The 16,502-nt window shown below is 41.9% G+C and overlaps 1 protein-coding gene across 1 annotated transcript; it reads left to right on the top strand.

The window, feature by feature from the left end:
• The first annotated feature begins 47 nt into the window (after nucleotides 1–47).
• On the top strand, nucleotides 48–16,043 carry LOC109032419 (cilia- and flagella-associated protein 184). The gene is made up of 6 exons (XM_019044537.2): nucleotides 48–213; nucleotides 1,630–1,912; nucleotides 3,610–3,888; nucleotides 8,452–8,657; nucleotides 11,097–11,241; nucleotides 15,540–16,043. The coding sequence occupies exons 2-6, from the start codon at nucleotides 1,640–1,642 to the stop codon at nucleotides 15,894–15,896; spliced, it is 1,260 nt and encodes a 419-aa protein (XP_018900082.2). The 5' UTR covers nucleotides 48–213; nucleotides 1,630–1,639; the 3' UTR covers nucleotides 15,897–16,043.
• Nucleotides 16,044–16,502: the final 459 nt, after the last annotated feature.

The raw sequence follows: 16,502 nt of genomic DNA, 5'->3' as shown, positions 1-16,502 counted from the left end.
AGAGAATTGACAACAGTGCATGTGTCCACACGAGCGCAATGCGCCTTGGTTCGCGCCGAGCTCTGTCAGCGATGGCGAATACAATCCTTTATCAAATCGAGCGTTCGTGCGAAGATCTAACAAAGTGCGATTCCTAAAGTTGGAGGACAGGATGCCTCTGTAGAATCCTCGCCGCTGTTCCAAGTGTTTCTCTAGAAAAGTGTCACCACTTAGGTAATTAATTTTGTTCATACAATAATTCATCATTGATTTTTGACCTTTTAGATGAAAAAAAATACCTACTATCAAGCAAAATCACTCGCAAAATACTGTGGAATCTGGAAGGGACCAAAAAATGCATGTGGCATGATCAGAAGTTTTTCAAATAGGGAGGAGGCTTTGATGAAAAATGTTTAAATGTACAAATTAGAAAACGTTTCATGTTGAATTCTCTCTTAAAGGTGTCAGCATGCGCTTTGATGAGTTTTTATCATCTCAATTCAGTAATTTGTAATTATGTTTGGCGTATTTAATTCCTTAGATGCCCAAGACGGGTCAAATTGACTGCTAAAACCATGTGTTCGACGGGTTGTATGGGGCCGATGAAATACGAGCTCGAGATATATGCCTACAAATACATAATGAAAAATAATTTGGCACACAATTTTATAAAGAAGAAGAAAAACAATCGAAAATTAGGTAATTCTTTTTGACAACTTCCCCTAGAAATCCTAAGCCGGGTCTAATCGGCCCGTTTATCTCTCATGGGCGAGTTACAGGGCCGGTGCATATGAGCTTAAGATATAGGTCTATAAGTACACCCTGAAAAAAGAATTAGACATCAAATTGAAAAAAAATCAAAAATAAAATCGAGTGTCAACTCAGCCGAAGATAGGAGACACGCAATTGGGCTGCGTTCCTTTACTTTCCTCCGCCAGCGACACCTCATGGCAGCATGTAATGAAGCATTGGCATTGCGAGTTCACGCCTCGCGCCATCGTGCCATCGCGCCTTCAATTTTGCAGATGCAACACGAGCACCCTCGATTTTTATTTCTGCGCTGTTATCAACGCGCGTTGAGATGTCTCTTTTCTTGAAAAAAGAAAAGTTAAGGTTTAGTTTGTTCAAAATATGTTACGAACGAAGAAAAAAAAAAAGGAAAAGGGTGTCCACATCAGTGTATACTTTAATTTAATTTTATTTACGTTTATTTTTTCGCTACGTGGGAGATTCAGGGGGGCGTAGAGGGCGTCCACTCTTCCGTTCGCTTGAAACAAGGAGGAAGAAAAAGATAAGGAAGAGAGAAAGAAGGAAAGGAGGAAGAGAGGAGGGGAGAACGCTAGATACGGTAATTATTCATGACGAAATCGACTCACTCCATTTGATGCTTTAAAATTTTCAAAATTTTCTGGACGGCCCACCGGACCCCCCTTGCGCCCCCCTTTTGAAGAGTCTGGATCCGTATATTTTTGGCAAGACCATTTTAATTCTCACTCCTTCTGTATGGCATCACGGTACGTATCTGAGACGTGTAACTGCCAAAGTAACATATTCTGTAACGAAAATATTGAAAATAGTCGCATTTTTGGAATTATCTCGATCGTTTTTAATTTGCATGAAATAAAATAATTGCAAATGGAAAAACTCTAGGCCGGGACTGATGTCAGCTGAGAGAGAGACAGACTCGGATACTAATCCGTGCGACACGGATGACGGTGAGACGAAACCTCCCCTTCACCCGGGAGCCCTCCCGGATCCGCCAGCATCCCCCTCGGAGGAGTCGACCGATGCGGAGGGTGTCCAGACGAGAGATCTCAGCGGATCAGCGGTGGCTGCCGAACAGCTTTCCAGTCTCGTCGCAGCCCACTCTCTCTTGAAGAGGAAAAACGTCTACTTGCTGAAGAAACTCTTCGCGCATTGCAAACGAAAAAAGGTGAGCGAAGTAGAAAAAGATGCCTTCACATACGTAGGATGATCGAGGGTTAAACGGCCAGACTGCAGGAGCCGAAACACCCCAAAACCCCCTCTTTAAATTGATATTTCGAATTTTTTTTTAGATTAATTGGACGTATTTCTGTCAAACGGAACGAAGTGCATTAAGACATGAGCCCTATGAGACCCATAAGAATATGTGCTTATAACAGGGCTCACGTCATAATGCACATAGCTCCGTTTGATATAAATACGTTCAATGATGAATGCAGGACATGAAAGTGCAGGGGAGTACAGATTTTCATGAGATTTGGTTCACAACTGTTGCTAAAATTCAGGAAAAACGATTTACTGTCCGAAATTTTGGGGGGCCGTAGCTCCGACTGGTGGCACTTTTGGAAAAAAAACTTAATACAACGAAAAAGTCTTACATGGCCCATAGAACACGCTCCTGCAGTCTGGCCGTAGTATTAAAATACAAAATATCCAATCAGAATATTGCTTTTAGTTTTCTGGTAAAGGAATAAACAATGAGAGTAAGAAATTAGACAACTGTAGATGTAGTTATATTGGTTCTGATTACTGCGGCCATTTTGAACTCTCGCCAATTTTGAAGGAACTTGAGAACTGTTTTTTCTATTTGGTTCCTTTATTATGAAAATAAAAAACTTGAATAAACAACATTTTTACGGGGTTATAATTACCTATGATTAAATGTCATTTACGCAATGAGGCAACTGGGTAAAAGGGAAAGTTTTTAGGGAGGAGAGATACCGGAATCGATATTTTATGCATATCATCATTATACTTGAAGACTTTGAAGTGTAGAGTATACTTCACGCATCGCGCCAAACACAGAGCGGTCGGCGCAAAATGCATAATAGCTCTTACAAGAGTGCAGTGATACTTCACGCATTGCCCCGTTAACACAGTGCGGTCGCCGGTCGGCGCGAAAAGCATTAGCGCCTACAAGAGTGCAGTGATACTTCACGCATTGCGCCGTTAACACAGTGCAGTCGCCGCGCCGCGCCGGTCGGCGCGAAAAGCATTAGCGCCTACAAGACTGCGGGAATACTTCAAGCATTGCGCCAAACGCAGAGCGGTCGCTGGTCGGCGTGAGACGCATGTCAACGGCAAAACTGCAAAAATCCGTACATCGGTTGCGGTGTTTTGAAATTTCCGCTACTATTTTCTTTTTTAAACAGAGACCGAATCGCTATTATGGCTTGAAGGTTTCACAGAATATTCCTGATAAAGAGAAGAAAAATCACTGAAATTTTCAAAAAAAGACATTCAGTGGTTTTCTACGTAGAAAATAAAGTATGATAGGAAATCCGCAACGCCGCAAACCGAGATACGCATTTCTGCAGTTTAACCATCGATATGGGCAGTTCTAAAACCGTCGAATTTGACCTCCAAAAAACTAAAAATTCAACTTGATTATTTTGGATCGAGGGGTTTCTTCCGAGTCAAGTTTATCAGGGTTTTTTATCAGGCTTAAAAGTGTAATACAGGTACCTTTTTTATCAGGCATCCCCCCCTCCTGCTTTTTACACACACATTTTTAGTTTCGCTTGGCGCCAGAAAATCAGGGCTCCTAAGTCAACTGGCGCCTAAAATTTTAGAATTAAGTTAGGACGCTCTAAGCGGAACGCTTCTTTAGGTTTGACCCGGAGATACTTTTTGGATGGCGCTCAGATTGGTGGTGTCTCAGCAACGGACGAGTGGACAAGCGGGAAGGGAGATGGCGTGGACTGTCAGGAAAAGTACCAAGAGACTCTGGAGCTGTACTTCGGTCTCAAGAGAGGCGTGGAGAAAGAGGAGCATCTCGTCCAAGAGGAGATGTCACTCCTCGAGCGAGAGTTGGCTGAGCGGGAAGCAGTCGCCAGTGCTGCCAACCAAGAGCTCACCAAACTCCAAACCTCCATTGGCAAAAGGCTCCTGCATCCGAAAACTGCCCGTCAACTCACTAGTAAGGTATATTAATTTTTCTTTGAATTTTTTCAATTTTTCGGTTGAGAATGATACTCTCCGCTTATGCGCATAGGCTAGACTAAGTCCTTTTATCTGACTAAATATTCAAATTCGCCGAGATTTTTTACTTCATTATACGATACACACTGAAAAAAAATTCTCGGCGTTTGTTTGTACCAAGGTCCGTTGGTACCTTTACCATCTCACTTTTTTCACCAATTATTGATAATTTTACCAAGACAGACTGGTAAGCTTACCTAAAAACCGGTATTTTTACTGTTTTTTCAGGTAAGAATACCACTTTTATTGGTAATCAATTCCTGGTAACTTTGCCAGGTACACGTTTAATTTTGAGTTGTGTTACAGCTGCTCGTAATCCGCTCAGAGACTTCCATGATGGTACCTGGTGCCTATGCTTTCTCTATAAAGGTGCTGTGGTCCGATCCAATGAATTAGAGTACCTGTATACGGGAGAGTATTGCCATCTCAATCCTTATACTAGAGAAAAAGTGTGCCGCTTTCTGATTGGTCGGCAATCGTGGAACCCCAAAGTTGGACCACTGTAAACAAACCCACGGAAAAAAATCTTTGGTGCTTATAGCCAGATAGTAGGTGACATTTACCATCTTGGATTCCCAGATTCGACCCCTGAGAACAATTTTGCTACGAACACAAATGTATGATGGTTAGAAACCTCAAACCGCGATCAGGTAGGCGTTGACAACAAAGATGGTAATTCGCACCAACACTGCTGGGCGGGCGCGCCGTCCTCCGTAGACGTCCCGGTCCCGCACAACGTTGCTGAGATAGACCTTCAAAGATGGTAAACTGACCCATCCGGATGTTTAGTGTATCAATCATGAAAGCAAGGAGAACCTAATATTTTGTGTTTTTAGCCATAAAGAGGAGTATTTTCTTGTGAAACGTACAGCTAAAAAAATTGAATACAAAGGTGTGCAATGTCGGGGTTCGCAGCCAAGGGATAGTGGAAAAGGGTTAATCGCGTAAATAAATTTCGAAATCGAGTAAAATGAGTCTACAGTACTTATTGTGAGGTGCTGTAGTCGTATCCGACCTATCGAATTTTTTTGCCTGCCGCGGGAATTGAACCTGGGACCTATCATACCCTAGCCGAAGACCCTAACGATTGAGCTGTACAGTGTGATGAGAATCTTGACCGAAAAACCTGTACATAGCTTCGATTTGAACGGGAAACCAGGATATTCAATCTACATACTTAGATTGGTTCATTCATTTTTCTAATTTTTGTATTTCATTTTATTTTTTAACGTTATTTCAGTTTTTTACTTTATTTTATTTCGTTACTTCATTTTAAATTTTTTACTTTATTTTTTTTCTTTACGTAATATAATTTTTCTTTGATTATTTCTTATTATTTATTTACTTTATTTTAATTTGTTTTCCTTTCTTTCTTTACTTAATTTTAATGTTTTACTTCATTGTTTTTTCTTTTCTTAATATTATTTTTCTTTGATTATTTATTCTTTATTTCTTCCCTGTATTTTACCGTTACTTACTTTATTTTATTTCTTGCAATTTTTTATATTTTACTTTAAAGAATTCAGTCACTTCATTCTAATTTTTTTACTTCATTAAACATCCCTTCGTTGTTATTTATAACAGCATTTTATTTATCTATTTTTTTTTCTTTTCATGTCGAGAGTCAATTCAAAATTTTCAAACAAGGATTATTTTTATGATTGGCTAAAGTGCTTCTAGCATTGGACAAATAAGCCCAGGCTACTTACTTGAACAAGTGAGATTATGTAGAATAGAAAATAAAAAAATTACCCCTCTAAAGTACTAAAGCCTTGACATGGTGTTAAATATAGTGCATGCCTAGCCTACTGGTAAACCTGGGATGTTTAGCTTAACGACAGCATACAATTGACATGAAACATTGTTAAAACATTAGTAATAATTGATAAATTTCTGCCATTTCCTTGGAATTTTGAATGTAGAAAAAAATTGATTTTGAAAACTATTATTAGTACCAGGGGACTTTGGCCACTACGCTGCCGACAACCAATGTGGAAGAAAACAACATACGTAAAAAGTCGTACATTAGAACAACACCGTGTTCAAGTTATCTCGGAGATTAATGGATTCAAATACCGTCCATGTTTTATTTCTGATCAATGTTTTTAAAAGAATACACACTGTTATTCTAATGAGTTTCCGCAAATTTTCCTGAGTGATTTAAAATAGATAAAAGAAAATTTGACTTAAAACGCATAATATCCGAAATCTAAGCTCAGATTCGGCTTCCTCGTGAAACATCGATGCAATTTCATGTATCATATGTCACCATATCATGAAGGAAAGAGATTCACGTAGGCGTGTAGATTCTACCATATCAGTTCGACGTGGCAACATGGGTGATTCGGAGTGGGTCAGCTGATGAGTAAGAAGAAGTTTGTTTTCTCGGAAACGGACGAACCAAATGCTTGGGGCTGGCGCCTGGCGGCGTAGCTCAAACGTTTGGATTCTGTGCCTACTTCCGCATACCGGCCGGCTTTGATAGAATCTTTACGCCTACGATTACCCTCTTTTCTTTATGCTATGGTAACATATGATACATGAAATAGCATCGATTTTTCACGAGGAAGCCGAATCTGAGCTTAGATTTTGGGTATAATGCGTTTCAAGTTGAATTTTCTGAATTTGAAAATTTAAGACGGCGGACGTAGCCTTAATTGATACATCGGCTCCCATTCCATCGATTAAATTCGAATTTTTAGTCTAATTTCGAAAAACCAAGGTGGCGGGCGTGGCCTAAAACGCTATCTCGGTTCCTGCTCGTCGGATTTTCGTAAAACTTGGTGCCAAGGGGATGGAGGGGGAGGAAAGAAATTTTCAAACACTGCAATCGATATGTCGCAGGCAAATAGTAAAATTAGGCATTTTGTCAAATGCCTAGGCAAATAGTCAAATACTAGGGGGGTATGCCCCCTGACCGCTACGCGGTCCAACCCCCTGGCCCACTTCACAATCAATGGCCCTATTTTTACCTCCTATCAGTGTTAGTTTTATTTTTCCCCTCAAAAATTACGATATGAGGTATACTTTACTTTTAGAATGAAATGCTTTTTGGTTTCGATGAATATTTTAGTTCGTTTTAATCCGTTTTTTTTTTTTTATATCAGTGAAAAATTTAACATCGTCCGAGTTTCTGAATTGTTGTAATAAATGCCCTTTAATTATCATTAAAACCGAGCAGAGTCAAGAATAATTAATTGCTCGAAGTCATATAGTTTTGCGGCGACTTTACCGTCGCCCGAGCCAGGGACGGGAAAAGGAGTACGCTCCACGAACATATTATTACACGCTTATCAGTCACACAAGGTGGGTTGAATATGAATTCTTGAAAATTTATCAACATACTTTCCCTAATCAGCCCATATCTGATTGCTTTCTTTGGTGACTCAATGTTGGTAAAGCGTAAAAAATTGACGGGACAGACTACTAACAAAATACTTTAATTGAGTTATCTGAGATGGTGACCTGCTTCATAATCAACAAGTTTATAATTTGCACTAACACATTCTGTAGCTCAATGAGCCTTCTTAACGGAGTAGCATTAACCAAAAACACGATAGGTGAAGTGCAAGCGCACTCTTTGGTGCAATGAGTCAACTTGATGGAGCAGTTTACCATCAATTTTGTCTCGGTGAACAGATTTGTAATAGCTAGTAGCAACTAATTGAAAATGATTGATTTCCCTAAAGACGTTGTGGAGAATACAATGCCGTTGGTTATTCTATCAATTTTTTCATGTATACGGCACCAACTTTTAATTAACAAAACCAAGATGGTTATCCGCGCACAGTCATTTTTTCCGTGCCCCAGCCCCTCCGCTCCTACTTTGGGCCAATGTAAACCAACAAGATAGCGAAAAAGTTGTACAAAGTTCTAGACTTTATTTTGGGTATGATAGAAATTCTTTTATATCCAACTTCTGAATTGAGTTCGGGTCGAACATTGATGAATATTTTTGCTGGAAATTAAGCTTTGAGTGTGATTATTATTCATTTCTCAGCCGATAATACGTGTTCCTCAGGGTCGGGTTTGTTTACATTGGGCCAACATTGGAGCTCCATGATAGCCTAAAACTGATGAACCAATCAGAGAGCGGCACAGAGATGGCGATACTCTCCCGTATACAAGTACCCCTTAGGGTAAGCAGGTATCTGGTAAAAAAAGTATTGGAGTTGACAGTCAAATCCTTAATTAAACCCACTACTTCTAAAGGGGCGGGAGTCCAAATAATTAACTTCCTCGAGTTGAACAAAAACTTCTCAAAAGTACCTGAAGAAGAGGTAAGCCAGTCTTTCAGGGTCGTATGAAGGAGGAGGCAAGTGAGGTAACTTGATAAGGAGAGTAATCGCCACGAGGCTACTGTTTTTGATTGGCTCCTCCATCTTAAGCGTCATGAAACTTTTAGGACCCATAAATAATGGCGTAGCAAACAGAGTAAAAAGCATATACACGTGTGCATTAGCAGATTTAATTTCTAGTTTTTTTACGATTTTCTCACTTTTACAGACTATTGAAGCGATGATCAGCGAACAAAATTCTAAAATGAAGGATTTGAGAGAAGCCCGGCTGGAATACATTAATATGAAAAATTTGGTCGTGAAGAAAAAACGGCAACTAACAGAGATGGAACACGTAGACAGTGGCCTAAGAATCCAGGACTTCCAACAGCTCCAGATAGACCATCAATCTCTCGATAGAAAAATTGAGGACAGGTGAGCTAAAAAATTTGATGAAGAACATCGTCGAAGTAACTTGTACGCCTCCTGGGCGACCCTACCCTCTAAGGTCGTCTTTGCAGTCCCTTCGTGGGATAATCTATAGAGTGGCCAATCTAGGGACTATATCCTATCGATAGCCAAAGGCAATTTTCCGAACTATGAAATGCGATTAAATTTAAAACTAAATCCTGAGTATCTCCGAGCAAGGTGCAGTCATTTTAATGCTATTTTCATCGACCTTTAGTTGCCCCTGAGCATGGTCAAATCGACCCGAGGCTTGCTAAAAAAACGTGCCCCGCGGAGTATGTAGGGCCAATTCTCACGAGCTGTAGATGAGGGTCTGCAATTCCATCCTAAAACAGAATCAGACATGAACCTGAAAATAAGGAAAACATCGAGTATCAACAAGCTGAAGACAGGAGAGACGTATTCGGGCCTTTTTTTTTAAACTTTTCCCCCTGAGTGACACCTGGTTGGCAGGAAACAGCGGGGCATCGCAAGTTCACGCCTCGCGCCATCGCGCCTTCAATTTTGCAGATGCAATACGGACATCCATCAAGCACGAATAGTTGTATCTCAGCGCCGTCATCAATGCGCGTCTTTTCCTATGCTCTATTTCTGTGTTGCCTATGTTTGTTTCCGTTTGTCTCATTCGTAGTGATGCTTCAAGGGTTACGTAAGTAACACAGCCGAAGATAGGAGAGACGCAATCGAACTTCTTTTTACACTTTTCTCGCGAATCTGGGCAACACATCATTGGCAGCATAGAGTGGAGCTACGGAGCATTTGCGAGTGTACGCCTTGCGCCATCGCGCCATCGCGCCTTCAATTTTGCAGATGCAGCACGGACATCCATCAAGCACGAATAGTTGTATCTCTGCGCCGCGCCGTTGTCAACGCGCGTTCTGTTCCTTGCCCTATCGTTTCATTTGTTTCATTTGTAGTGGTGTTTCCTGGGCTGCGTGGGCAACACAGCCGAAAATACGGAAGACGTAATGCAGCCTTTTTTAACTGCTCTCAAATCTCACTAGCAGCGTAAGGCAGAGCATTGCGAGTTCACAGTTCGGGGACTCACACCATCGCGCACCTTAAATTTTTTTTATGCAATATGGACATCCATCTAGCGCGAATATAGTTGTATCGCGTTTAAATGACTATTATTTTTTAAATTTGAGATAAGTTGAGGTTAAGTTTGCTCAAAATATGCTAAGGTATGTCAAAATCAATATTTATTTCAAAAAGAAAAAAGTATGTTTGGAGGTCTTCCAAGCGCTCTAAGGGCACACGACTGAAAATTGATTGACTATCTCTATTGAGGGAGTTACACATGGCTTATAAGGCGGGGCGAGGGGGATTATAAAGCGCCTGTATGTTAAAAACAGGGTGAAAATTTCACAGAAAAGTATTTCTTTCCCTTGAAAACATACAAACAACATCCTCAAAAACCATTAAAATCAATCTATTTAAATACGGGTCAGTTTGGCCCGACTTGGGACTGTGCGTGTAAAAAAAGTCTTTGGTATTTGGGGGTTAATCCCACTGATATTCATGTAAACATCTTAAGAATTCTACATAGTTTGGATATTCTTAGAAGGTTCAAATCATCGATATTAAGAACGATCACCTAGATTTGTTAAAATTTTCCTAGTTTATCCGCACAGCACTCTTTTTAAGTTTTAAGTAAGGACCATTCGCTTGTCCCGTCCATTATACATTTTCCGCATTTTTTCTCGATCATAATTTTTTTCTCCTCCCATTTTGCCGTCTGACACAGGGGGGCGTCTTTAGCGTGCCAAAAGGGGCGTATCTGCCGACAGCATATTGACCTTATGACCGGTCCGAGCCTGAATCTTGGAAATTTTATAGGGTGGCAAAATCTATTTTTGATTTAACGGCATTACTGGCGACCTTTCTTGTTGTGGCATCCTGTGAAAGTTTTACGTATTTTAAATGATTCACCGGCTCAGTCGTTGAATTGGACGTATTTCTGCCAAACGGAACTAGAGACAGGTGGGAAAGAAGGGATATGCTCGTTAGTCAATGGCCGTAAGAATGAATGGGAATTATAAAGCAAGCGCCAGTGACGTCAGCGGCGACGACCGAGCTCAGTGACGATAAGGAGATCAGTGGTGGGGCTCTTTAACTCATGAGCCCTGTCCATAACGCACTTGTCGCATGCCCACGGTTCATGAGTGCCGCATTCAGTTTGCACAAAGTTCCGTTTGACAGAATTTAAAATCCCGCTTTTCAATCTCCTCAAAGGGAATCACGCCCACTTTTACACTGTTCCTTACATAGCTCTTAAGCACGCTCCATCTTTCCAAATCGTCCACAGTTCCGTCTGGCACTTATGTTCGTCCAATTCTCATGTAGCTGCGTTCGCAAATTGCATTGTCTCACTCAGCTCTTGTTTCGACATTGGATTTCTTGCAGGGAGGAAGATTTGAGAAAAGCTGAGCTGAAACTGAGTGAGAGCCAGGAATCAGAGCGGCGGCTTGAGGCCAGAGTGACCTGTGTCCAGGCGGCTTTGTCCAAGGCCCGGCTAATCTTCTCAAGAACGCAACAACTATCAACAGAGGTAAATTTAACTACGTCCCTTGCAACGACATTTACCGCCCAAGATGTTCACCAGCAAATACTTTTAATCCCCGAAAAAAATAAAAGTTGAGTCATAAATGTCATAATACACAAACACCTCATCTTGCAAAGGGGTAGGGGGCAATATTGCGCGGGCACAGGTAATAGCCAGGTAATATTGGTCGGTCATAATCTTCAAGCAATATTTCTGCAATATTGTGCTTTCGAAATAAAAATCGAAGCATATTATAAAAGAATGTTCCTGCAATTTTGGCTGAAAATATTTAAAGCAATATCACCAAGTGATATTATATGAAACACCGTAACATTGACGCAACCATGTGCAATAATCAGATTAGAGGAGCCTGGAGGGTAAAATTGGGTTCATTGTCGGCCATTATTTGGGACGGCCTCATCATTGGCTTAGAAATCCTAGTTTGAGAAAGAAAGTTCCATACAATTTCACACAATATCCAGGGCTTAAGTGGCAGAAAATCGTGAAATAATTCGTTATATGGTGATAAAAATTGGCACTTTTAGGTAATTGCGTAGGTCCATACCTGATTAATCCAAGCATGCGCTCTCCAAGTTGCAATAATGTGTAAGTCCATTCGTGGTTCAGTCATGGTATGGCTATTGTATCAGCGTGTTGTGTATGTTGCCTGTTCATTGATTGTAGGGGTTTCTTCCTATTGAAACGTATTGTAGTAAACTTGCAAAATGCCTCGCAATTTTTTCTTGCATTACAAATTGCCTACGAATTTTACACATGAAAGTCAGTTTATCCATTGTTCTAAACTGACATTTATATGTAAAAATATTGCAGTTTAAAGGGGGTAAAAATTGCAAATTTACTGCATGAATAATTTGCGAAATTCTTTCAATATTTTCATTGCACTTATTTCTTTGGGAGCGTTTGTAAATTAACAGTTTCCCACGATTTTCGGGATCTTAAGGGGGGGGGGGGGCATGCGTAATGAGCGATGCGTAAGCAGAGGAGTTCGGATTTGCGTTGCGAAGTGATACAAGGGGAAAAGTAGAGTACCTACATAGCGAGAGTATGGACAAATCGCTTCATGGAGGGCTTAGGACCCAAAAGTGCAGCCACTCTTCTAACCAACTTCTAACACCCAAAATTTCACTGCCAGTCTGCAGATTCCAATTCTGACCAAGATGGCTGAGAATGTACATAAATGAGCGTTCTTCCGCACTAATGAGTAAATTTATGCAAAAAGTAAGTCAAATACGTGCGTTATAAACGATGGTTCGTAACAATTGTATTATAGTAAATCGCTCTGGATAATTGAAATTCATAGGTTGGCTGCTTTTCTAGGCCCTAACTTTTTTCGCGGAGGCATCGGTGAAGGCCTGATGGATTTTCGGAGTTTCACATCTGTCTATACTCTCGCTATACAGGTACTCCAGGGAAAAGGGGTGTCAAAATGCCAAAAAAATGCATTCCTAATTATTTATGAACGCTCCCATTGGTCGACAATAACATTTATGGGAAAACTAGGCAACTATGAAATGAGCGTACTTGTATTCATGATAACTTATACAAAAAGTGTCCTTGATAATCTGGCCGCGTCACCGGTGTCATCCCCTGGCAAATGAGTCGCCGGCTTCGGATCTTGATTCGTCTACCCTGACAGGCGACTACCCTGTGCCTCACACCCCGTAGCCGCTCACGTCTCAGTTTGATTTACGGTCATATAATTGAGAGTGTCGTTCTCCCCCAGCCACAGTTGCGGTGCTCTTTAGGGTCGTTCCAGTGTTCCAACTTCGGGCGAAAAGCTGGTCCGAATCTATTGAGAGAGGGAATATTTTAGGTGCGATCTTCCACCCATCTTAGTCTCCGGAAACTTCGAACTTCCCAGGCAATTTGGACCGCAGAAACCAAGTCATATCAGCTATTGCCAAATTTAATTCACTGAAAAAAAAAGAATCTTAAATTTGCCGCCAAGAAGTATTTTTTCTTAAATCAAGAATTTTGCTGCTTAATATAAAATAATTTTTTGCTTAAACCAAGCCTTACTTTCCTTGCATCAAGAAAAATTCAGCTTAAATCAAGATGAAAAAAATTCTTGGCGGCAAATTCAAGAATCTTTATGCTCGAGCCAAACGCCTTTTTTTTCAGTGTTGGGCACTTAAATTTTTTATTTGACAACGGTTGTGCGGATTCGTGTTCAAATTTCAGTGAATTTTCTGCACAGCGAGAAGCAAATTCCTTAAAGTTTTAAGGAAAAAATTTTAAAGGAGCTCTCACAAACGTTCTCTTTTAGAAAATTAAATTGCCCAGTTAAATTTGGCAATAGCTGACGTGGCTTGGTTCATTTCTGCTAAACGCAGGTCATATGACTCTGCAAATGACCGAGCGCCTTTGAGGACGAAACAGTTTAAAGGTTCAAAAGTTCTTAGGAGGCCCGCTAATGATCGTCTCCCTGAGTTCCCCATTTCAGTGATATTTGTGAAAATGCGCTTAATGATTCTTCGAGTTGCGGGTACTTTGTCTCATTGATGGTATTTTCCAAAAAAAAAATTCGATGTTAGAAGGTTGGCTGCCCTTATGAGTCCTAAATCTTCCGGCATGAAGTGGACTGTCCACTCTCGCTACATACAGGCAGGGCCGGATTAAGGGGGTGGCCACATGGGTCGTGGCGGCAAATCTAAGGGGCGGCAAAAATTTGCAATTTTTTAAAGTGTAGGTATAAAAAAAATCGGATTTATAAAAACAAAATTACAAACGAGAAAAGGCGACATAATCTCTCATTTCCTGAGAGTATAGTAATTTCTAATTTTGTCGTCTCTTAGTGATACAAGAGACAGCACCTTCAATAAGTCGAGTTAAGAGAGAGACCAAACACGCAATTTGGCCTGGAACGGCGCGACCTAGAGAGAAATGATAATGAGGACTTGAGATGAAAAGGAGAAGCCCTCGGCGCGGCAATCGGCATGTAACACATATTAGCGCCTACAAAACTGCACGAATACTTCACGCATTGCATCAAACATAGTGCGGTCACTGCGGTCAGCGTGAAACGGATATAGCGCCTACAAGAATGCATGAATACTTCACGCGCTGCGCCAAACACAGTGCGGTCAGCGTGAAACGTATAGCGCCTACAAGACTGTCCGAATACTTCACGCATTGCGCCAAACACGGTGCGGTCTGCGCGGCGCGGCGGCGGAAGTTTCAATTATTGATCCACATTTATGTTTGTTCTTTCATAATTTTTTCGTCCATTTCTCATGAATGGAAGGCCTTGTCCACACAGAGATAGGTTTACGGAACTTAACTTTCGCGCAAAGTTCCGTGAACTTTTGCTAGTAGTGTTGACAGGGCTTTCACAAAAAATGTGTTCAACACGAGTAAATGCGTCTTATGCACCCCTCCCCCGCTGACACGTTCATTTGATGGTTTTTATCGAGTTTCAAAACGAATGAGAGGGGCGGCAAAATACAGGCGGCCCATGGGCGGCAAGTAGGTGAATCCGGCCATGTATACAGGTACTCTACTCATAGGAGGTTAGCATAGCGATGAAAGCAATTGGAGCGAAACTCGCAGACCAATCGGAAAACGACACAACCTTTATGCTCTGAAGAAATGCAAATGACATCATTTTCCCTGTTGAGGCACTTAAAGCGAAAACTCAGGGTGATTCAAGGTTAAACCGTCAAACTGTAGGAGCGTGTTCAATACGTCAAAATAAGTCATTTCCGTGGATGAAGTTTGTCCCAAAAGTGCTATTTGAGGGGTTATAGCCCTTATTCCCTTAAAGTTGTGGGAAATAAATCGCTTTTCCCTGACGGCAACGGTGATATACCAAATGCCATGAAAATTGGTGTGCACCTACAATTTGATACGCTGAATTCATTAGCTCATTAGCTCATTAGTTCAAAGTTAAAACTTGGGTTTCGGGGAAGGGGGGGGGGTCTGCGGAATATTACTTCATACGTCAAAAAACCAAGATTTTGGCCTTTTTAAATTTCAAACCTCCCTGAAACCACTTATTTAACTGAGATTTTGATTCTTCTGATGTCACCGGTAAATTCAGCGTATTGAGATTCGGTGCATTACCGACCGTTGCCAAAATGCAGGAACAATTATTTATTTCCCAGAACTTTGAGGAAGGCTGTAGCCCTCTTTCAAAGCACTCTTGGGATACATTGCACGGAAGGAAAAACTCTGATTTTGACCCACAGCACACGCTCCGGCAGCCAGGCGGTTGAACATTGGATCACCCTGTAAATTCTCTTGGTCCCGAAGTTGCGCTTTAAGTTTTCTCGGTATGTCCACAGGAATCCGAGAGACTGGAGGAGCTCAAACGGGAGCGAGTCCGAATGCTGAAGCAGGATGTCTCGACGAAGCGGATCGACCTGTCAGCCTACCCGGCATTGCAGGAGAACTACGCTGCCAACCTCAAGAAGATGGAGGCCCGCCAAAGGAAACTGGAGGCTCTGCGCGCTAGCCAATTTAAGATCAATCGCAGCGTCCAGCAGACAAAACGACGAATTCGGATCCTCCACAAACGGAATGCAAGTCTCCAGGGTCTCGGCCCAGGCCCCACGACCACTCCTGTCCGGAAGCCCAGCCCCCGGATCACCAGGACGCCCGTCCCTCGGATCCAACTTCCCGCCATGAGCCCAGAATCTTAAGAAGCGTTAGATATTGCTGCCGTGATAGCATAGGCTTAGCTAGGTCATCTTGCTAGGGGGCCTGGCCCCCACCAGGGAAGGGTCTGGGGGGTATGGAATACCCCCATGGGCGTAGCTAGGGGGGTCCTGGGGGGGCTGCCCCCCCCAGAAATCTCGTGCCCCCCCCCAGAAAAACGGGATCCTCCGTTCCTCACCCCCCCCCGCTCTCTTCACCACGAGAGGTGGTCCCATGCCCCCCCCAGAGAAATTTCCTAGCTACGCCCCTAAATACCCCCCCCAGCTCAGTGGGGGGTCCGGGGGGCCTCCGCCGAATTTTTTTTGAAATTTTAACTCTATTTGAGCGCATCTCGAGGCACATATTGTGGTGCTAATTTTCCTTCAATTTCTGTCTAAAAATCACCCAGTTTTATGCATTTTAAGGTTAAAATAGATTGAAATTGTTGCATTCAACAGGTTATTCTATTTATAGGCATCCTCTCACGGGCCACGGCGACAGAGACTTACCGTTGAAGAAGGTGATTTTGCACCATCCAGAATTTCTGGGGGGGGGGCAGATGATACTATTTCCAATTCTGGGGGGGCCAGGCCCCCCTGGCCCCCCTCTTT

This window comes from Bemisia tabaci, chromosome 2 (genome assembly GCF_918797505.1).
Source record: "Bemisia tabaci chromosome 2, PGI_BMITA_v3".
Classification (NCBI taxonomy): Eukaryota; Metazoa; Arthropoda; class Insecta; order Hemiptera; family Aleyrodidae; genus Bemisia; species Bemisia tabaci.
This window is presented reverse-complemented; position numbering and strand designations above follow the sequence as displayed.